Source organism: Moschus berezovskii, chromosome 24 (genome assembly GCF_049115385.1).
Source record: "Moschus berezovskii isolate FMDL1 chromosome 24, NW_MosBer_1.0, whole genome shotgun sequence".
In the NCBI taxonomy this organism is placed as follows: domain Eukaryota; kingdom Metazoa; phylum Chordata; class Mammalia; order Artiodactyla; family Moschidae; genus Moschus; species Moschus berezovskii.
In genome coordinates, this window is record NC_142483.1 from 29,156,877 (window position 1) to 29,179,833 (window position 22,957).

At 39.9% G+C, this 22,957-nt stretch overlaps 1 protein-coding gene and 1 pseudogene across 5 annotated transcripts in view; both read left to right on the forward strand.

The window, feature by feature from the left end:
* The window catches only part of MITF (melanocyte inducing transcription factor), a 236,701-nt gene that overhangs the window by 198,433 nt on the left and 15,311 nt on the right, over positions 1–22,957 (forward strand). For 4 of the 5 annotated variants that reach the window (XM_055414307.2, XM_055414306.2, XM_055414308.2 and 1 more), the window contains exons 3-7: positions 1,096–1,323; positions 2,375–2,458; positions 4,614–4,709; positions 15,298–15,415; positions 18,177–18,233. In XM_055414307.2, coding sequence (XP_055270282.1) covers positions 1,096–1,323; positions 2,375–2,458; positions 4,614–4,709; positions 15,298–15,415; positions 18,177–18,233 — 583 coding nt within the window. The remainder of the gene's footprint in view (positions 1–1,095; positions 1,324–2,374; positions 2,459–4,613; positions 4,710–15,297; positions 15,416–18,176; positions 18,234–22,957) is intronic. The other variant, XM_055414310.2, reaches the window with a different exon arrangement.
* LOC148774023 (DET1- and DDB1-associated protein 1 pseudogene) lies at positions 11,610–13,942 on the forward strand (annotated as a pseudogene).

Here is a 22,957-nt window from a genome sequence, read left to right on the forward strand (position 1 = left end):
GGCCACCTAAAACGTGGTTATGCTGGAAATGCTAGAATATAATCACTATCAGGTGAGCTTTATTCTTCTATTCGGTCTCTGAAATGTCATTAATAAATCGAGTGTTTCACCTTTTCGTGTTACTGTAGTAGACACACAGTTTTCAGTTGGTTCGTGTCTTCCCATTTAATGTTGTTTATTGTTTGATGCCATAAGCAGCAATCCAATGTAGTTTTGAACAGAGTAAATATTAGTAGGATTTTTCCCCCTTGTGCATGGCTGTATTCTCCCCATGACTCCTATTCATAGTTTGTAAGATCAAATTGTGTTTCTCAAGGAAAAAGTGACTATATTGAGTATCACTGATTTTGTTTAAAAGCTTTGTATTCTCTAGTAATGTTTTATAAGAAAGAAGGGGAAAATATTCTGGTGGCTTAATATACATGCCTTTAAAAACACATCCAAAAAAAGAAAAAACAAGCACATCTATGGAAGTGTTTTTTGTGTTTGAAAGAAAATACTTCATATGGAATTGCGTTTTGTGTTGAGTTTAAGATCTTAATTAAAATGTTGAATACTCACGTCCAAATGAAAGTGGGAGGAATTAATCTGCAATTGGTGGATTTAACCATCAGAGTGTTTCTGTTTATGTTCTACATTATTTTTTAGTTGTTTCTAACGGAGGTTTTTTTAAAACAAAACAGAAAGCTATTATATTTGCCAAAGAAAACTGAAATAAGTTATACACCTTCTTCTAGATTATTGTTTTGATCTTAATAAACTCTTTCAGGTGTGTTTGAGAAAATTTTTACCCTACAGATACTTGCAGATTTTTAGCTATTACGCATGAGAAGAAGGGCACGAGGTTTTAAAGAGATGGACCGTTAATTAGCAGGGAAATGAAACCAGGCACAGTATTAACCCAAATCCGAAGAGTTAGCCTTTAAACTTCAGTAATAGCAAAATCCATCAGCACAGTGCCTGGTACCTAATAGGGGCTTAATAATCTCTTCTGTTGACGGACTGGCCTGTCTCATGTTTGTGCCTGAAAAGAAGAGCTGTCCAAAACTCACCAATAACAGCACTTTCTTCTCTTCCCTCCATGGCTATGTTCAGGTGCAGACCCACCTCGAAAACCCCACCAAGTACCACATACAGCAAGCCCAAAGGCAGCAGGTAAAGCAGTACCTTTCTACCACTTTAGCAAATAAACATGCCAACCAAGTCCTGAGCTTGCCATGTCCAAACCAGCCTGGCGACCATGTCATGCCACCAGTGCCGGGGAGCAGCGCACCCAACAGCCCCATGGCTATGCTTACACTTAACTCCAACTGTGAAAAAGAGGTAATTCATGTCTCCTCCCCTCTCCTTTCTCTTACACTGAATGACTGTCTGTGGGATCTCCCTCCTGCACTTGACTGTGGACTCTAGCCTGTCCGCGTGGCCACCTTCACCGGCCTTTGTCTCAGACTCCCCACGCTAGCTGTCATCCTCCAGCCTCTTCTCCCCATCACTGTCACTGGGTTATTGGGTTATGTCTCCAGGCAGGGGACTTGGCCCCCTCGGAGCAGAACCCAGAGGCGAGGACCCTTTTTCTCCTATCCCGTTTCCACTTGTTAGCTGAGTGTTCTCTTCCATGCCTTTCCATTTACAAAGCATTGAAAATGCAGGGAGAGAAGGGAAGGTGGAAAAGGGATAGTAAAAATAGAAAAGGTGTCGGACAGGCAGTTTAGAAGTTCCGCTTGCTGTGAATGTCTGGAGTATTATTTTTATTTCTCCCTGAGCTGGAAAGGAAAAACAAAAAAAGCACAGAGTGTGCATGGCTGGATTGGAAGAATATATAGTACATGAGAATCTAACAGAAAAGCAAAGATTTCCTTGCTGGGTGAATTCGGTTTCCTTAATAAATTGCTGCTGCTGGTGAAAGCTGCTTTTTATAAAGGCTGGGTTGGAGACAAGACTCAAACATACCTCAAAGCTAATTGTGGCACCAAAATTTGAAGCATACCTAAAAGGCAAGTTATGATTTAATGCCTGTTATTTCCAAATTGTGAGATGATGAGCATCATTTTAATGGCGTTTGACTGTCATCTGAAATGTTCACGTGATTTCAGAGGTAATCCGTCTGAAGTTTGGTTGATTTTAATTTCTAGAGGGACTAAGTCTTCTCCCTTTTGCCCAAACCAACCATCTTATTTTTCTCTGTCCATGCTTGTCATCTGTCAAACTGATCTGATGGAAGTTCTTCCTTCATTACTTCATTTCTTGGTCACATTCCACTTTACTGGAGAGCTTAGTTCATCTTGTTGCTACGCCATCAACCTTGTGTGAAAATGTCACTGAACAGTCATTTGCAAATCCAAGTCATGGGCTGATTTTGCTTGTGTTTTTGCAGGGATTTTATAAGTTCGAAGAGCAAAACAGGACGGAGAGCGAATGCCCAAGTATGAACACACATTCACGAGCGTCGTGCATGCAGGTACTGAATGACTCGGCAGCGCAAGGATATAACACTTTGAAATGAGGATCTATATTTGTGGCTAATCACACCTGCCTAATGACTTTGGATTTTTGCCCACCCCCCCATTGATTTTTTTTTTTTCAATTGAGAAAGCTATGAACAGTGCTGTTTTCTTCATTATGTCTCATGATTTTAAAACTACTAGGGAGATGATTTTCCCCCTGAGTTGCTGTAAGGTGTTAAACAGTGCTTAAAATACATAAATTTTAATAAATAAGATGTAAACTGCAGTACTTCATTTAGATACCATCATCAAAGTATGTTATACAAATTTATGGGTTAGCAATTTGGACAGAATATCTGTAAAACCAAGATGTATGTATGTGTGAGATCTATATAGTTTTATAAAATGAAATCTCATGGAAAATATATTTGGAAACGTTATTTATTCATTTAATGATAATTCATGACTATTTTCCCAAGCAATGAAAAGTTCTTCTGTCACATCCTGTTTAATGGATATATAAATTATGTTACATCCATTTATTAATTATATTTGTATATTTTAAATGTGTGCATGGATATATAAGAGGAAGAAAAACAATTTTTTTTTTTGCTTTTTATCAACATGTATGACTCTTTTCATAAGAGAACAAATTATTAAAAAAAATTATCTCACACCAAAGCCACTAATTTCCTTTCCCTGAAAAAAAAAAAAAAAAGATTAAACATTTACAAAGAAAGATTGCTCATTAAGTCTTCTGGCCCATTTTCCAGTTTACTAATTCACTTGGAAAGTCATCTGTTAAACAGGACATACAACTGGTATACCTGGAAGGGAAACAGTACTGCAGTTACTCAAAACTGACCTCCATTTGTTCTTCTCTAGAGTCACTGAGTGACACTCATTTTTTGAATGTATGCTGTATTCTTGGCACTGTGAGCACTTCATATGGTTTGTCCTGAAATCTCACAAGAATCCAATAAGGGCATGAGTATTATTAACCCCATTTTACAGATTGGCACACTGTGACTCTTAAAGATTAGGGGTTGGCACACTGAGACTCTTAAAGATTAGGGGCAATGATCCAAACCAGAAAGTGAGAGAGCCAGGATTCTGACAAGCCCCATGATGTTGAAGCCTGTGTTCTTCAACTGTGGCAAAAAGGCACACAGGAGCATCCCTCTGAGTTCTGAGATTTCACTGTGTACTTGTGAAGCACTATTAAGACCCAAGCAGGTGTTTGCATGCTCACGCACGTGCGCGCGCACACACACACACGCACGCACGCACCAAGTAGATCAAATACATAAGATGTTTACAAAGAAATGTTTTCACAGACTTGTCTTTGCAACTGCTGCAATGCACATGTAATTACTGTTGTTTATTATCGTGACTGATGTTTTGGTACTTCAGAAATAAAATTGATCTAGAGGGAATGTCAGCTCCATGACTGTAATGATAACCTTGTGCCGGTGCTCTCCTCCGGGAGTGCCAAGCACACTGGCAGGCATACAAGGAGAGACTTCGTTTACAAGTCATTGTAAGATTACTGCAGGGCTAACCAGTGGCCTGGGAGCCACAGTGCCCCCCACACCCCTATGGGAACAAAGGGTTGAACAGCCATCTGTGTTTCTTTTTTCACTCCAAGGAGGGTGTGGGAAATGTACTGGATATAAATTTATATGAGAAAAGGAAAAGGCAGCTGTCATTCAAGATGAAGTTTCCTGGTTCCTCTTTCCTGTTCAGGGTGGGCAGTTTTATACAATTGAAAGCATAGTTCACTGCGGCTCTGACCCTTCTTGGATGTATGACTTTGGGCAAGCTGCTTCTTATGTATCTCACCTGAAAAATTGCTGTAATAGTAGCATTATTCTGGTAGGGTTATTGTCAGGGTAAATCAGTTAGTCCATAAAAAGCCCCGAGCCCAGTGACTGGCACCTAGTAATCATTCACTATGTGCTGATTGCATATATCATCCTCCTCATCACCTATTAGCATTAATGGTCTTCAATAATGTACTCCTTTGGAGAGGAAGAGGACAGTTCTCTGTTAGACTCTAACTCAAGAGTGTTACTTCTTTAGATCAGGAAAGACCATTGATCTCTCTTTGGATTGCTTTGCACAGTTTTTGCTTATATCTGTCTCTCTTCCATTGCCTTTTTCCCTCAGATGGATGATGTAATTGATGACATCATTAGCCTCGAATCAAGTTATAATGAAGAGATCCTGGGCTTGATGGATCCCGCCTTGCAAATGGCAAATACGGTATTGGTGATCTTTTTATTTTTCTGAAAGAAAAGCTTGAGATAATATTTCCAGTGTTTTTTTCCTGTTCCTGAATTTTCAGTTTCTCTTTGCAAGTGATTCATCGAGAAGTCAATTCATGAGGCAGAGAAATATCTCAAGATCACAGATAAATGACTCAGACATTAGAAATTAAGAATTTCTCGTGAGTTCATCAGTAACCCCATGATAAAGCTCTGCATTCCCTGGAGTCCAAGTTCACTTTCAATAACATGCTAGGTTTTCTAACTCCCCTCGACATCTGATGCCCAACTTAGTATATTGCTGCCAAGGGAAATACTGTGTGCTGTGTTACTTAGAGTGGTTTTCTGGTTGGCCTGAAAACATAATGCACTTTTTAAAGGAGATCCCTTACTATTGACAGGTAATTAAGTGACGTTCAATTTGCCGCTTTTCAATGGCAAATTTATTCCAATTTTAGTTCATTAAGCAGGGGTCATATTTGCTCTTCTCTGTTAAGTATTCCTCTCTGCAGTTGGAGCCTTACCTATAGTTTATTTTCTTTGACTCCTTCCATTTGTGCCTTACCCGGTTCTTGCAGGAATTTCTCGAGTCACGTTGGGATGCTATCACTGCCCTCTGTTTTAGGGTTAGGAAAGCTTGTGTTGCCCTAAGTTATGCAGCTCAGATGTGTCAGAGCCGGGACATGGTACATCTTTGAATGCCTAGTCCCATCCTTTTCTGTTTTCTATACAAGTGATGCCATGAGACTGTCATATTCTTTAGTAATTAGTATGTTTGGGGGGTATACTATTTCTATTAACATTTAAATTTCACCAAGAGTTCAAGAATATGCTAGCCTTCTGTTCAGATTTTTGAAATGAAAATAAAATGGACAAACAGCTTTAAGGATGCAATATACTTAACACTGCATAATATATGCACCAGCTGGACAATCTAGGGGGTGGTGTAACTATACACTTAGGAGACAAGCCCTGGAATTGGAGGAAGAACTTACCATTCAGGACTAAACAGAGGACTCTGGTTGCTGACAGAATCTCCCCTTGACTTCAGACTTGACACAAACCAAGCAAATCTGTCAGTATACACAAACCAATGAGTTCAGGAAAGTTACAGGATAGATTGGCCAGAGCTGGTTCGGACTGTGGGAGCCAGTCTGAAGCAAGCAAGATTGGTTGGAGGATGGAAATGTTGCAGTTGAAGTCCAGGATCAGTAGATGAGAGCAGTCATCTTTTAAAAACCACTAATTTATGGGGTCGCAAAGAGTCAGACACGATTGAGTGACTGAACTGAACTGAACTGAATTTCTACACAAGTTCCTAAGATGCTTTTCCCAAACAGGGTAGTAATTGGTTTTTAAAAGATTAACTTCCATGGTGGTACAGAGGGTGAAAGGGAGTTGTTGCTCGTGATTATAGAAATTTGGATTTGCAAGATGAAAAAGTTCTGGAGATGCGCTGCCCAACAATGTGAATATACTTAACGCAATTGAACTATACACTTAAGAATAATTAAAAATGGTGAATTTTAGATCATATTTTTTTAACCACAGAATTTTTTTTTAAAGACTAAATTTCAATGATAAATTTCCTTGGCAAGAGAATGTGGTAGCTTTTACTTATTTATACCAAAATCCCTAGAAAACCAATTTTTTATAGTTATGTTTTCTTTTCTATCTTGACCCAGTCCTTAAAGTCACCTTCTTGAATCCCTAAGGAATAAGGACTCCTCTCAAAAACCTCTGAGTTTTTCCTAGATTGCTTAGTTTTGTCAGTTTACTACCTGTTTAAACTCACCCTCATTTTGAAAGAACTAGATATTATTTCTAACAAATGTTTCCATGCCAAACTCTTCCCACCCTCTTGGAGCCCTGGGTCAGCTTCTGTGAACCCTCTTGCTTTCAGCTTTATGCATCCCGTGAGGCAGACTGTGCTTGTCAGTAGTCAGAATCCTAGGACGAACAGGAGCAAAAACCTTGGAGGAGCTTGCGCTCAGGAATTTATAATTTATAAATATACCCATGGGGTCCCTAGGAGTCCGACACGATTGAGCGACTTCACTTTCACTTTTTCACTTTCATGCATTGGAGAAGGAAATGGTACCCACCTCCAGTGTTCTTGCCTGGAGAATCCCAGGGACGGGGGAGCCTGGTGGGCTGCCGTCTATGGGGTCACACAGAGTCGGATACGACTGAAACGACTTAGCAGCAGCAGCAGCAGCTGCAGTCCCCTTGCAGCACTAATTAGCAATGGCCAAGTCATTTCAGAAGAACTTTGCTGACAAGGGTGGTAATTTTCCAGGGGCATCAACTGGATACCTGTGCATACTTAGGAGAACTACAGTATTGACATGATTCTTTTAAATTATTCTTTTTAAAAAAATTTTCCCCAGTGATGAGGACCTCAGATGTCATCTGATCTAACCTAGTACTCACTGCCTTAATTTCCTCTTGCATATCCTTTGTATTCCCCTCCAAAATATCAGGCTTTCAGCTTCTTGAAAGCTTCCAAATCCACACTCACAAGTGAAGCAGTGTAACACAGTGGTTGGGAGTTGAAGATTTACCATCAGACCTGGATTCAAGTCCTAAGTCTGCCATTTACAGCCTGACCTTGCACATTACTTAGTTTCTTGAAGTCCTCCATTTCCCTATTTGTAAAATGGAACTGATCATTGTTTCTCCTTGATATGGTCATCTTCCTAAAGTATGTATTGCTATTGTTTAGTCGTTGAGTCCTTTCCAACTCTTTTGTGACCCCATGGACTGTAGCCCACCAGGCTTCTCTGTCCATGGGATTTCCCAGGCAAGAGTAGTGGATCGGGTCGCCGTTTCCTTCTCCAGGGGATCTTCCCGACCCAGGGATCAAACCCCTGTCTCCTGCATTGGCAGGCAGACTCTTTACCACTAACCCCCTGGGAAACCCTAAAGTATGTACAGTATTTAGCATTGGAAACATAACTTGTACTCAACAATGTCTAAATTATTACATGTAATTTATTATAGTTTAAATAATTTTGATAGTATTTTATCCAGGTAATATTCACTCAGCACCTGTAATATGCCAACTCTATATTAGAATAATATCATATTCAGTAATGGAAATATTTCTCATAGTAAGTCTCTCTGTGGATGTGGATCCCAGTTTGCCCCGTGGAGAACTTGTCCTTGTGACAACCCTCTGAAGACATAACCTTTAGAATGAATACCCGTGTCTCCTTGGTCAGTCTACACTGGAGTAGATATCCTAGTCCGATTGCTCCTGAACTCACTTTAAGATTGATTTAGCCTTTATTAGATGCCTCATATGTGACCAGTGCCAGGTGAGGTGCTATGGATGCAGATGAGTCAGGTCTCACTGGGCTTACAAGCTTAGAAAAAGAGACCACTTCAGACTTTGAATGGAGAAGGATAATTCAGAAGCAGAGAGACCATCTCAGGGGAGTTCCCAGATAAGAAAGAATCCCCAGGGCAGACTTTGATTAATTCCCAGTCAAGAGAAGAGTAACCTGCAGCACCCTCAGGGGTCACTGACTTTGTACTAGTCCCCATTTCTCTTCTGTGTTCTCCACATCAGAACTTTCCCACAGTAAACTATTTTGTCATTTTACAACTGGCAGAAAGACACTGTAACACAGAAGTTAGGAACACAGACTCTCGGCCAGACATCTGAGTTCAATACATACTCTGGAGTGAGTTGTTTGTCTTTGCCTCACTTTCCTTCCCTGGAAAATGGGGATAATATTAGCATTTAAAACAACAGAACCTGTGCCATCACTAAATGTTAGTTACCAGCTCTTATTCTTGATAAAGTTGGGTTTTAGTTGTTAGAATTAAATCATAGAACCCCTCCAACTTACTAACATTTTAATTTTCTTCCCACAGTGGAGTTTAAACTTAATATTCTTTATGTTGGGGGGCATTTTTTTCCTTTTAGTTGATTCTTTGAAATGGTCTATTTCAAGTTAACTGCTTTAAAAAATAAAGTGGAAGGAACACTTAGAGAGGAAACTATCCTCAGGGAATTGGAGTCTAGAAATAACTATTCTGAGAGCACAAGGGCCCCCTTGTACCATCACAAACAAAGAATAAAAGTCCCAGTTTACTTGTGCTTACAGTACTTAATTGATATTCAGAGAAGGGGACCATCCAGGGAGAAAAAAATAATAACATTTTGCATTTATCATTTACTTGGAAAAATATTCATTTTGGTGGAGCAGAACATTGAAGAACTTGATTCAGATGAAGTTTAGGGAACATACTCACACGTGTCTACCTTCTCTTTCTTTGTCCTAATTGGACTGTGTCTTTTATCTGACCATTGTATAGCTCGTGCCTGTCCATCAGGTTAATGTACTGGATAAAAACCCCTGCAAAGACACAATATATTCATGTAAACAGAAGGTGTGCTTCCTCTTCCTTAGCTTTAAAAGTGTTATTTTGACCTAGTAATGAAGTTAACTGTGTTTATGGGGGAATTTTTCAAAATGAGAAAGGGAACCACTGAATCTTTTCCTAAATCTGCATGGCTAGGAGACTGATTTTTAATTAGAAATCCATATTATTTTAATCTGCCTCCCTTTGAGTAGCTTTCATAAGTAACAGCTGTTAATATAAAGAGCCTAAGCCATCATTAACAAAGACCATGGCATCTGATCCCATCACTTCACGGGAAATAGATGGGGAAACAGTGGAAATAGTGTCAGACTTTGTTTTTTTGGGCTCCAAAATCACTGTGGATGCTGACTGCAGCCATGAAATTAAAAGACACTTACTCCTTGGAAGGAAAGTTACGACCAACCTAGATAGTATATTAAAAAGCAGAGACATTACTTTGCCAACAAAGGTCCGTCTAGTCAAGGCTATGGTTTTTCCCGTGGTCATGTATGGATGTAAGAGTTGGACTGTGAAGAAAGCTGATCGCCGAAGAGTTGATGCTTTTGAACTGTGGTGCTGGAGAAGACTCTTGAGAGTCCCTTGGACTGCAAGGAGATCCAACCAGTCCATTCTAAAGGAGATCGATCCTGGGTCTTCATTGGAATGACTGATGCTAAAGCTGAAACTGCAATACTTTGGCCACCTCATGCTATGAGTAGACTCACTGGAAAAGACTCTGATGCTGGGAGGGATTGGGGGTGGGAGGAGACAGGGACGACAGAGAATGAGATGGCTGGATGGCATCACCAACTCGATGGACATGAGTTTGAGTGAACTCCGGGAGTTGGTGATGGATAGGGAGGCCTGGCGTGCTGTGGTTCATGGGGTCGCAAAGAGTTGGACACGACTGAGCGGCTGAACTGAACTGAACTGAACTGAAGCCATAATTTAGAGCAGTCTTCCAACCTTGGTACTGTTGACATTTGGAATGGATAATCCTTTGTTGTGGAGACTGTCTTGTCTGTTGTAGGATGTTTAGCAGGATCTCTGGCTTTTACCCACTGGAGGCCATTCACACCCTGCCATCCTACAAGGACAACTCAGAATGTCTCAAGACAGTGACAAATGTCCCCTGGGGAAAAGGGGCAAAATCACCCCCAATGGAAAAAGATTTGGAATATGGAGTAGTCATTTTAGCCACACACATCCCCTCATTTCTGTGCTTAGATCTATATTGCAATCCACAGGATGCTTGGCAATTCATATGGCAGATAGTTTTGTTAATCAAAGTGAAAATTAGTTTGACTGCCCCAAAACTGCGATTTCCCTGGTGGCTCAGACAGTAAAGAGGCTGCCAGCAATGCAGGAGACCCGGGTTTGATCCCTGGGTTGGGAAGTTCCCCTGGAGAAAGGAATGGCAATCCACTCCAGTATTCTTGCCTGGAGAATCCCCATGGACAGAGAAGCCTGGCTAGCTGCAGTCCATGGTATCACAAAGAGTGGACATGACTGAGCAAAAAAACTGTAGACAAAGAGTATACTTTCAGGAAAACCTCATTGGACATGAGTTTGAGCAACTTTGGGAAATAGTGAAGGACAGGGAAGCCTGATGTTCTGCAGTTCATGGGGTTGCAAAGGGTCGGATACAACTGAGTGACTGAACAAGGAAACATAGTTTATCAGTCACTTTAAAAGCAGGTCCTCTGTTTCACTTGTGCATGCGTCTTCAGTCATGTTCAACTCTTTGTGACCCCCATGGACTGTAGCCCGCCAGGCTCCCCTGTCCATGGAATTCTCCAGGCGAGAATACTGGATTAGGTTGTCTTTTCCTTCATCAGGGGATATTCCCCACCCAGAGACTGAATTCGCATCACCTGCGTCTCCTGCATTGGCAGGCAGATTCTTTATCACTGCACCACCTGTTTCACCCACTTTATCTTGTTTATTTTTTACAAAACCCTGTGAGATGGGTGATATGACTGCTACTTTTCAGAGAGGGACATCTCACCTCACAGAGTTGAATATCATTCAGGGGGTCAGAGACAGGCAGCTTCTAACCTGAGTCACTGGCTCCTTAGCCCAGGATGTAAATGACTGCATTGTTCATCTGTAAATTTGAGTACCCACAGTTACTGAGCAACTGGGTTTTTATTTGCTCAGGTTCACTTGGAGATTAATTGAAAATTGCAGATTCTAATTGATTATTATCAGCAGGTTGATTCTGCCCTCCTCCCAATAATACAATTAACATGCGATGTGAACCTCCTATCAAAAACCTGCACTCAGAGCAACACCTTGATGTTCCTTTTTGTGAAGTCAGCATGATAAGTTACACAGAGTGCCTTTTAACCTCTGTGCCTGGCTCAGAGTAGGCACCCACAAAATTAAGTTTTCCTCAGCAAAATATCCCAGCAGGCTCTACGATGCCCACTCCTAACCAGCAAGACTGGAAAAGCTGCCGAAGTGAGAAATCTTTTCAAGAACTCTCCAGACGGGTTATAAGCTGCCTTTTCAACTGGAAGTAATGATGTTTGACCTCAGTGGAGTGCCCGATAAGGCGTCTTGTTCCAAAGATTTTAATTCATCTCTCTTTTTGGTCGGCCCTGCTGTCAGTCCACACAGTCTTCTCTGTAGTTTTTAACCCCTACTCAATCCATTTCTTTCTGAGTTCTCCCCACTTCCACCCGACTTGCCCATCCGTCTCTCTCCCCCTGACTCTTGTGTTTGTGTCTCTATCTTCCTGTTTCCACCCGTCCCCTTGTGTCTGTCTTTGTCTCATCCCCAGTTTTCAATTCTTTTACCCTCTTTCTCTTTTTGTGAGTCTGCATTTATTAAGTGTATGTACACATAACATCTCCCTTTAGATTGTGGTTAGAAAATATATTCTTATCTTGGAGAAGTTTATAATAGAACATATCTGTTCGGTATCGATCCAGTGATAACTTAGAGGTTTTTTTAAAGTTAGTTGTATTTATCACTTGCCTATTATTTATTTCTAATAAATTATTAAAATAACGCAGTTGCATGCTTTGCACACAGTTTGCACATGTGATCTTTATTTCTCAAGCCATGGAAATAGTTGTTTTTAACTTGCGGCATTGAATCTCAAGTCACATTATTGGTTTATTAATACTCGACAGTTCTTCCCAAATCTGAAATTCCAGAAGCATAGGAAGATAACTTGAGCAAACTCCAGGAGACAGTGGAAGACAGGGAAGCCTGAAGTGCTGCAGTCCGTGGCGTCTCAAAGAGTCAGACATGACTGAGCGATTGAGCAACAGCAAAGGAGGAGGAGGATACAGCTTTGGAATCTCGAAGTCTTACCAGATGTCATACCAGCTTTATAACTTTTGACTCTCTGACTCTACCGTGCTGTATTGAGACATTTGAGCCTCTTTCACTTTGCTGTATTAAGTTGGACAAGAATAAAACTAAACACTCACAGGGCAAGGCTGACCTGGGAAGATGACCTGTTTCATATAAAACCACAAAGTGAAAAGACAGCTAGTAATCATAGTCACTTTTTTTTTTTATCAGTTCCTTAACTAGTGGCCCTTGAAATGTGGTTCAAGGGCATTTTACATTATCACATTTTCATTCGTATACGTATAGTGAGATATGTGTAATCCATTTCATATGCATAATTTAGATGCTGTCTTCACAAAGGAACAAAAGACTGAGTGGAGAAGAGAGATGTGCTCTGCTGATCTGTCTGTTCGAACAGCCCTCCAGTCATACTAGAGCAAGTGTAATGTTAACCTGTTGGAAAAAATCCTCTTGTCTGCAGTCTTCCCCCATCTCTGTAGCTAGGGGTTTAGCTCATAGAGTGTTTATTTAGAAGTCATGACAGGAATAGGATACCTGGTGGCTCCCAATGAGAGGAAACACATTTGATTCTATCTTTATTTCATGGTATCTTTTAATCTGTATGTTAGTGGTTATTTGAAAGAATGACACATGCTATATTGTGATATAGCCTCTACCAGGTATGTCTGCGTTACTATTTTAATCATACTTAAATGCTATCTACATTTACTTTTCTCAGATTAGAGTAAAATTCAGAGTGTATAATCAAGTAAAGAAAGGGCTTAAAGACATAAACTCTCACCTGGTAATGATAGTTTCAGAAATTATTCCAGGCTGCGCAGTCGGCTGCTAAGAAGGCGGCTGTGGTTGCGGTGGTGGCAGCTGAGGCGGTGGTTGAGGCGGTGACAGAGGAAACAGCAGATTTTCTGAAAGGACTGCCTGTCTACAACAAAAGCAATTTTAGTAGAGTTCATGCCGACTCTGTGTGCAAAGCCTCGAACCGACGTCACTTAGTCTACCTGCCCACTAGGGAGTACCCGTCTGAACAGATCATCGTGACAGAGAAAACATTCTTCTGCGCTACCTGCATCAGCAATGGGACAGGAAGAACGCCGCCAAGAAGAGAGACCAGGAGCAAGTGGAGCTGGAGGGCGAGAGCTCCGCGCCGCCCCGCAAGGTCGCGCGGACCGACAGCCCCACGTGCACGAGGACACTTAAGCCTCCCGTTGTCTGCCCCTCGCCCACCCCGCCCCTCCGCCGGCCATCCCGTACCCCTTCCACACCACTCCCAACCTCATCGGAGCCCATGTATTTATTTTCCTTGAGTTTTTATTTATGCTGTAAAACACACCACGCGATGGTTACAGGGGACGCCAGACCCAGTAGTGTGATGTCGGTAGATGCAAAAACAAAACCGTTGTTGCTCAGCTCCCCCCGTCCCGTTCCCCTTCCGCTTCTTGCCCCCCAGTTCTCCTCTGGAAAACTGGAGCGTGTCTATGAGGGTCTAGAGCCGGGACTCCGCTGCGGCTGGCCGGCAAGGCTGAGGGCCTTTCTCCCAGTGCCCACCTCCCGGTCCGGGCCTAAAAGACTTTGCCTTGTCTCGAGTTCCACTGGGACCTATTCTGTGCCCAGACCTTGCTCTGAGCTCGAGTAAGGGGGAGACGTCAGCCCTTCTGGATCTTTCTCTTAAGTCATTTTATCATGGACTAGTGCGTGCTCTGTGTCCACCCCAATAAAAGGATCTTTCTAAAATTAAAAAAAAAAAAAAAGAAATTATTCGAGTTAAGCTGGAAATGGGAAGTTTCTGCCATGAAAGTAGTGAGATCACTTAACTGTTTTCCAACAATTAATACTTAGACCTTTATTTCAGGGAGTGGAAAAAGGAAATGTCTTGGATCTTACATGTTTATAAAACTGGGTACATCAAACTCATAGCAGAGAGCTAGTCACAGGGAAATGCATACGTGACAAAGAGAAGTCATTGTTGGGATAAAACAGATTCATTGCTTGAAAATATTCAGTTCAGAACAAGAGACAAACACTCTTAAGCTCGTTTGGAAAGGCTCAATATTTCTTTTTTTTTTTTTTTGGTCTCAACATTCTTTTATGAAAGTCAGTGGGCTCCCTCTTGTGGCTTTGTGAAAGATTTCAGTTTCAAGGAAAATACCTTTTTAGTATAATAGTAAAGATATCATTTCTTTTCCAATAAGAAAACACTTTTCATTACTTTGCTTTGTAGAGAGAGAGAGGAAGAAAAGGAAGGAAGAAAGTTGACTTTGATGCAAAACCTAACTTGGCTACAAAGCTATGCCATGTAGAACATGACATAATAATAATAGCCAGTATATACTGAAAATCTACCATAAGCTACTAGATGCTGTAGATAATGAGTTCACCACATTATCCTTTGTCTCAGTGCTCACGATAAACCTATCAGATGGGTTGTATAGTGATTTGATGTGTGTGAGATTCTGCCTCCTTTCCTGTCTCTAAGGGAACCCTAAGGAGACCATATATCTGAGAATGAATGAAATGGTAAACATCTCATTTCCTGTATTAACAAATATTTTTTACATGAAATCATTTCTTTTTTTTAAATTAGTTTTTATTGGAGTATAGTTGCTTTACACTGCTGTGTTAGTTTCTACTGTACAGCACAGTGAATCAGCTGCACATGTACATATGTCTGCTCCCTTTTGGACTTCCTTTCCATTCAGGTCACCACAGTGTGTTGAGTAGAGTTCCCTGTGCTAGTCAGCATGATGTTTTCATTAGTTTTCTGTTTGATACATAGTATCAATGATGTATATATGTAAATGCAGTCTAGAATAGGATATGGGTTTTAGCTGACTAATTTAGGAATCTTTCAATGATTCATTTCCATTACTGTGTTTTTCTCTTTCCAGTTACCTGTCTCTGGAAACTTGATTGACCTTTATGGAAATCAAGGCCTGCCACCCCCAGGCCTCACCATCAGTAACTCCTGCCCAGCCAACCTTCCCAACATAAAAAGGGAGCTCACAGGTAAATTCTCAGCAAATGTGCCTCTCACTGGAGGTTTTCTGTTTGTGTTCGGTTCAGCGAAGGTATCCAAGTAGTGACCTCCAGAACTATTTCCAACTCACACACATAGGTTTTTAGGTCTGTGCAGTGTTCTATCCTGGAGAATCCCATAGATGGAGGAGCCTAGTGGGCTACAGTCCATTGGGTCACACAGAGTTGGACACGACTGAAGTGACTTAGCAGCAGGAGCAGCAGCAGTGGTTAAGACACTGAGCTATGTTTTAGCGTGGGGTATTTATACTTGAAAATCCTAGTTTCCAGTATTACTTGAGATGCTGGGAATTGGGCTCCCGTTCCTCCATGACTGCCATCATTGTGTCTGTGGCCTCTGTCCCCTTTGGGGTGACAGCAGTAGGTTCCCAGTCTGGATTTTTCCTGGCCCTTAGTAGCATTTGAGTTTGAGAACTCTGGTCTGAATTTTCCTTTGACACACGTTCAGACCCACAGTTGGGACAGACTAAGGACATATTTCTTACCTCTTAAGATGCTTCCTGTTACTTTTGCTTTATCACATGCAAAATTAGCTTCACTCACAGAGTGAAAAAAAAATTTATCAAATGGAGCAATGGGTATCGTTTGCTCTTGAGGCAAGTGTGAAATTACCTGTTTCGTCATTTTTGTTTAATGCTTAAGGGAAGGCATTTGGCCATTAAAACACGATGAAACTGCATTAGAACTGGCATTCTACCCTGCTGGATTTTATGGCCTTCAGCTCATCCGAACCCTTTTTATTATTTGATCCTTGCATCCGACAGGATTCGGTGAATAGACTGAGACTATGGAATATAGATTTGTTGCAAAAAAATTCCTCTTCTATTCAGGCGTGTCTTTGAAAGAACAAAAACAAAAATTCAGAAAATTGAGGCAGGAGGAGAAAAACATTAAAAAAAAAAAGACACTGATTTGGTTTTCAAAAAGATGATTAATACATAAAAACCATCAAAAGCCAACAAACATGTAGGTATCATACCGGGAAGTAATAATACAATGAAGTTTTAGAAAACATAGATAAATGAAACTTGTATTAAATAATGATCAAATATGGTTAGAGTGACATGCATAAAATTCTTGAGTGTAAAATGAGGTTTTAAATTATGTATATGATTGTTTCTTCAGAAAGAAAACCACAGCAGCAGGGAGAAAGAGGATATAAGAAATGGGTGAAGCGGGTATACATTTATTCAATTTTTTAAAAAGCAGGTGTAATAGACAGTGCCTCTGGAATCACTGGTATCTTAGAAAATGACCAGTCCAGTCTGGACAAGGGTAAAATGGCAGGAAAAGGAGTGAAGGGACAGGAAATGAGGTTCTGAACACTGATGGCTCAGGAAGCAGCATGCTATACACAAAAAAGTAGAGGCTTGCAAGTCAGCAAATCTGACCTAATAATATATAGTACATTATAATAGTATAATAAATATGCTATCAGTTCAGTTCAGTTCAGTCGCTCAGTCACGTCCAACTCTTTGCGACCCCATGAATCACAGCACGCCAGGCCTCCCTGTCCATCACCAACTCCCGGAGTTCACTCAGACTCATGTCCATCGAGCTGGTGATGCCATCCAGCCAACTCATTCTCTGTCATCCCCGTCTCCTCCCGCCCCCAATCCCTCCCAGATTATGCCAAAAGATACCTATTTTTAAATACAATTCTGGATTATGATAATGTAATGTTTTTATATCACTTCTGAAAGGAAAGTAACAGAGGTTCCCGAATCCCCAGGATTAGTCAAGAAACCTGATTTGTTTTCCTTTGTTTTGTTTTACTCTCTATAAGGCAGCAAATAATCCCTTATTGCAGAGATCGCACCCGAGTTGCTATGCAGATCAAATGGAGTTGTCACCAAATACCTCTGTCCCAAATACCTATTTTTGTTTTTATAAACTCAGACTGCTAAATAGTTCGGGGAAGACAATGGCACCCCACTCCAGTACTCTTGCCTGGAGAATCCCATGGACGGAGGAGCCTGGTAGGCTGCAGTCCATGGGGTCGCGAAGAGTCAGACATGACTGAGCGACTTCACTTTCACTTTTCACCTTCATGCATTGGAGAGGAAAATGGCAACCCACTCCAGTGTTCTTGCCTGGAGAATCCCAGGGACACGGGTGTCTGGTGGGCTGCCATCTATGGGGTCGCACAGAGTCGAACACGACTGAAGTGACTTAGCAGCAGCAGCAGCAGTAAATAGTTGCCCTAGAAGTCATTGAATCGTTTCATTCTAACAGGTTCTGATGGAACCTGGCTCACAGTTCTTAAATAACGGGTTCATTTCCATGTACCAGTTAGAGATCCAGTTTGGGAGCTGCTTGGCTGAGTTTCTGTCTCAGTGTGTTAACACATCAAAGAAAGACTGAAAAGTGCTATTTCCTGAAAAGAAAATTTGACTGCCGACAGTACTCTATTGACGGCAACTTCTCATAATCTCTGGTTATTTATTTTTTTGGTGTTCGTACCTGTCTGTCGTTCCAGCCTGTCAGACATCTTTGTTACTGGTCTTCTACCATTTTGTAGAAGCTAAAGTTTTGCATTTATTGGATATATATTGCTTTTGAAAAAAAATGAAGTCTTTGATTCAAAGTTAAAAATTTCAAAACTCTGTTTTTATTTATAGTTAAGTCAGATAAACATCGATTTGTTTTTTAGTTTACACCACAGTGTTCCTTGAAAGGTTCTGATTTCTAATGACTTCATTCATGTGCACAGCATGTATTTTTCCCACAGAATCTGAAGCGAGAGCATTGGCCAAAGAGAGACAAAAAAAGGACAATCACAACTTGAGTAAGTTGGTTTTATGTTTATTACATTGGAGTTGATGTTCCCCCTTATGTCAAAAGGTTTCCAGGCATTTTGCAGAGAAATCGATTTTACCTGTTAAAGGTATATTTTATGGAAGAAAATTGTTTTTTGAAGAGACCAAAGTATATAATTTACCTCATATTTTAATCTCAGATTAAAGCGAATTATGTACACACACATACACACGCTTGTTTTCAGTATCCTCAGGTCTGATTTTTTTTCTTTTTTTTTTGTAAGAGGGAATCTTGATCCCCGACTACCCAATTATAAGTTGCTCACACTGGAAATTAACTAACAAAAGGGGATTATGGAATCACCTTCTCCAGTGAGATTTAAAAGAAAAAAATGAAACATCTGGAGGAGAGTCATTGAGTGAGGTGAGGTAGCCTCCCAAATTTTTAACTTAACTGTGATTTAAAAAAAGGTCTTCTATCAGTAGAAGAATTGCCATTTGTTGTATAACTTTCTATGAGGAAGTGATTTTTAAAAGTCTAACAGTATATAAAATAAAAATTAAATTTTTTAAAATAATTAAGAAGCATTAAAACAAAAAAATGGAAGTCTTCTAACATTTAAAATTACTTTCTTACATGCTAAATTTACTCTTGATCACATCTTTATGCTTTTTCCTATGAAAATTCAAGATTTTTGTTACATAAACAAGTTCAAGAGGCTGCAAAAAAAAAAAAGGATTGGATTTGGAAGTAGAAAATTGTGTCTGTGTGAATGTCTCATCTCAAAATGATAGGATAAGCTCACAGTTCTCTGAGCCCTAAAAATAATCATTGTTGACTTTTTCTTGGAATTTGTTGTCTTTGCAACCTTTTCCTGTGTATTGAAGAATACACATCCTTATGCATGGAGAGATTATAATAGAATGATTTTGTCTATAATATAACACAAATAGTCTCATTGATGCCTGGTTTTTTACTCAACAGTGTGTCCTAAAGACCTGTTGCTATTACTCATCTAGATCTATCTACTTTTTAAACAAATTGTTGCATTGTGTTCCACATGTGACTTGTGATATTTAGTAATCCTCCTACAGCTAGGTGTTAGTTCTGTTTCCAGTTTCTCCCTATTATAAACAATGCCACAGTGAACATTTGCAGACATGGCTTTCTGTGTACAGCAGAATTAGTTTCTCCAGGGTAAATGCTAAGAAATGGAATTGCTAAGTCCTTAGGGGAAGGCGGTTGTGTCTGTTTGTTTTCTTTGAATAGGTCCTGCTCTTCCCAGTTACACTTTCACTTAGAAGAAACTTGCCTCACCTATTAACCAAGAGATTTTGACTAATTATTTCTAAAGTCTCCTCTGGTTTCCAAGTAACTTTAAGATATTTCTTATTTTAAAATACATTAGAAATGAGATAATGAGGCAGTCTCTAAAGCTTTTCCTAAACGGAAATGTGGAAAACTAAGTCGGATGTTGGCAAAAACAGTATCTGCCTTTACTTTGTCACCTGAACTCTCAAGTTCAGGGTTGTCTGTAAAGTGCAAACATTATCAGCTCCAACTCTGAGGACAATAAAGCAGTCTTAAGATTTCATTGAACCATTAGAAATTAATACTCAAGGTTCACTTGCTCCTTGGCTTTTCCTCTTCTAAGAATTTATCTTCTAAGAGTTCCTGCCAAAATGGGCTTCAAAGATTACATTCATTTATTCATGCATAGCTACTTTTTGAGCCCCATTATGTATATGGCACTTTTCTACAGAGGTGAACCAGACAGACAGATTTGTCCCCTATCCTGAGAAGCTTACATGTGAGGCAGGGGCAAACAGAACGGATGAGCAAACAGATGAAATGCAGATGGTGTTTTCAACATGGGCTAAGTACTGTGAGGGGAATAAAAAGTACATGCAGCTGCTAGCAAGAGTAGTCATTTACCTTTGAAAAAGAAGGGGGACATTGGAAATAGTCTAAATATTTATCAGTAGCAGATTTGTAAAAAATAAATTATGGTACATCCTTATAAAGGACACTCAGTGGCTCTTAAGAAGAATGGTTGGTCTGTTTCATCTGTCTACAACGAATTACTGAATGAGGAGAGCAAAAGCACGATAATATGTATAGGATCCCATTGTGTAAAAGGAACACACTGTGTGTGCGTGTGTGTGTGTGCATGTGTGTGTACGTAGCAGAAGATCTAGGAGTCAGCCTTGTCATTGGCAGTTTCCTCAGGCATATAGATGTTGGATGGTGTGAAGAGTTGTTTCTTACTTTTTTCTTTACACACTTTCCCATGTTTTGCCATTTTTTTCAAGCTGATATCACTTTTATAGTAAAAACATAGTTGGGGGGAGGCACTGAATTAAAAATATAATGCAGTACATACAAATGTTGATGATAATAGGTGTCAACAATACTCTGTTAACTGAGAAAAGATAGATGCAGAATGGATTTTCGTGTAATTCTGCCTTAGTGATGTTATACTTCATTTGGTTCATAGTTGTTGGAGGCCTAGTGGGTGCTAGGCTCATATGGGTACTTAGAAGGCATCAATGACTAAGCATATATAAATAAATAGAAGCATGCAAATGTTAGATGGTAGCCAGCTCTATAATTAAATGAGGGAATGAATGAATGAAATATGTAGATGTTAGATGTCAAAAAGTCCTATGAGGAGGTAGAGTGCAGAGGGGAGTAGCGTGTTGGGATGGGCACGGGAGAAGTTGGGTGCCTTCTAAATAGGCAGTCAGGGAGGGCTCACAGGTAAATCTGAGTCACTGCTGGAGGAAGGTGAGGGCAGAGCCTTTCAGGTATCTGGGAGAAGAGTGTTCCAGGCAGGGGGAACAGCAGTATGAGGTCCTAAAGTGGGGAGTGTGTCTGATTTGGTTGAGGAAGAGCAAGAAACTCATGAAGCTGAGGATAGGAGGAACACAGATGAGTCACAATAAAACGTGATCAGAGGAGGAGAGGAAGAGAAATGAGATCAGAGGGATGGGAACTCGAAGATCCTGTAGGACACCTCAAGGGCAAGCAATTGAAGGGTTTTCAGCAAGAGATTAACAAGCTCTGACTCATGTTTTCACAGCTTATGCATTGTAGATAGACTAATGGAGGTAGGGAATGAAGAGCATGGGCAAAGCGGAAGTACCACATGGGAGGACTGCAATAATCCAGGCAGGAGATGCTGATGGTTTCTATCAGGCAGCAGCAGAGATTTGAAGTGGACAACTTCTGGGAATATTTCAAAGATAGAGCCAGCAGATTTTGAGGCTGGACTGAATATAGGATGTGAAAGAAATAGAGCTACAGAATTGATTTATAAGTTTCTACCCTAAGCAACTGGAAAGATGGAGTTACAGTGAGGTAAGAAAGCCCGTGGGTGAAGCTTATTGAGAAAAAGAAGATCGGGGGTTGAAGTTTGGAGTGTCAGGGCTGCGCATTGGACCTGTATATGGAGGACTTGCATATGACCTTCATAAGTCTCTAGTAGTAGACTTATGAGTCTAGAGTTCCAGGGAGATGTTTGGGCTGCAAATACGATAGTCATCGTTGTATATGTGGTATTCAAAACCATAATGCTAAATGGGGTTACCAGGAAGTGAATGTAGATCAAGAAGAGCCCCAGAATCTGTTCCTGGGTGCACCCCTAGGCCACGTGTGTGCTTATTCTTAGAACATAAAAATAATCACCAAGGATATGTAACATATTTTACAATGGTGGTGTTTGGCTCATTGGAGACTTTTATTTCATTCTATTTATTTCCGTAATGTTTGATTTTTATGAATATTATATGCTAGGAAAAAGAAAACATGTCATGCTTCAGAGTTTTGGAAGAAGTTAGATAGATCAGAGATCCAAAAATTTCTTCTTCAGAGCCAGTGATTATCCCTTACTATTTCTATTTTATAAAAGTCTGATGATAAGACTGTGTTATGCATAACTGATTTAATCATAGAAATAATCACTCAGCTAAGAAATCATGTGATATGTATTGAGAAAGTAGTGAATAATACTATTTGTTAAGCATGAAGAATGCTAGTGAGTCAAATATAAATATACATTAGATTTTGTATATGCAAAGTAAAATATTAATACCTTTAATCCAATTTATTAGACTTTAAGTTATTTGGAATTTCTTTTCAGACTAGGTAAATTTAAAACATTTATTAAGTCATATGCCTTCTCTTTCACCCCTCTTCCCCAAAGAAGATGTTTATTCAGTTGAATATACAACTGGATTTATAAAAGAAGAATGCTGTTAAGATGCATAGTATAGTTGAAAATGCTTGACTTCTAGGATTATTTTATTCATTATTGTAGCCAGTGGACATGTCTGCCTGTTGAGCATTTGAAATGTGCCTAATTCAAATTGTGATTTGCTGCAAGTATAAAATGCACATTGGATTTTGAAAAGTTAGTACAAATAAAAGGATGTTAAATTATTTATTTATAAATCTTTATATAGTCTACATGTTGATATTATAATGTTTTCGATATATTGAGTTTAATAAAAATATTAAAGTAGATTTCACTTCTTTCTTTTTACTTATTTAATGAGACTGCTAGAAAACTAAAAACTACATGTTAAACTTGCATTGTTTCTGTTGGGTATTCCTGGATGGAGGAAGGATTTTTGTATGGTCTGTAGGCTGAGAATGGTTTTTTACATTTTTAAATGGTTTAAAATGTCCAAATAATAATATTTTATATGTGAAAATTTAAAATCCAACTTTCAATATCCAGTGATTTTTGTT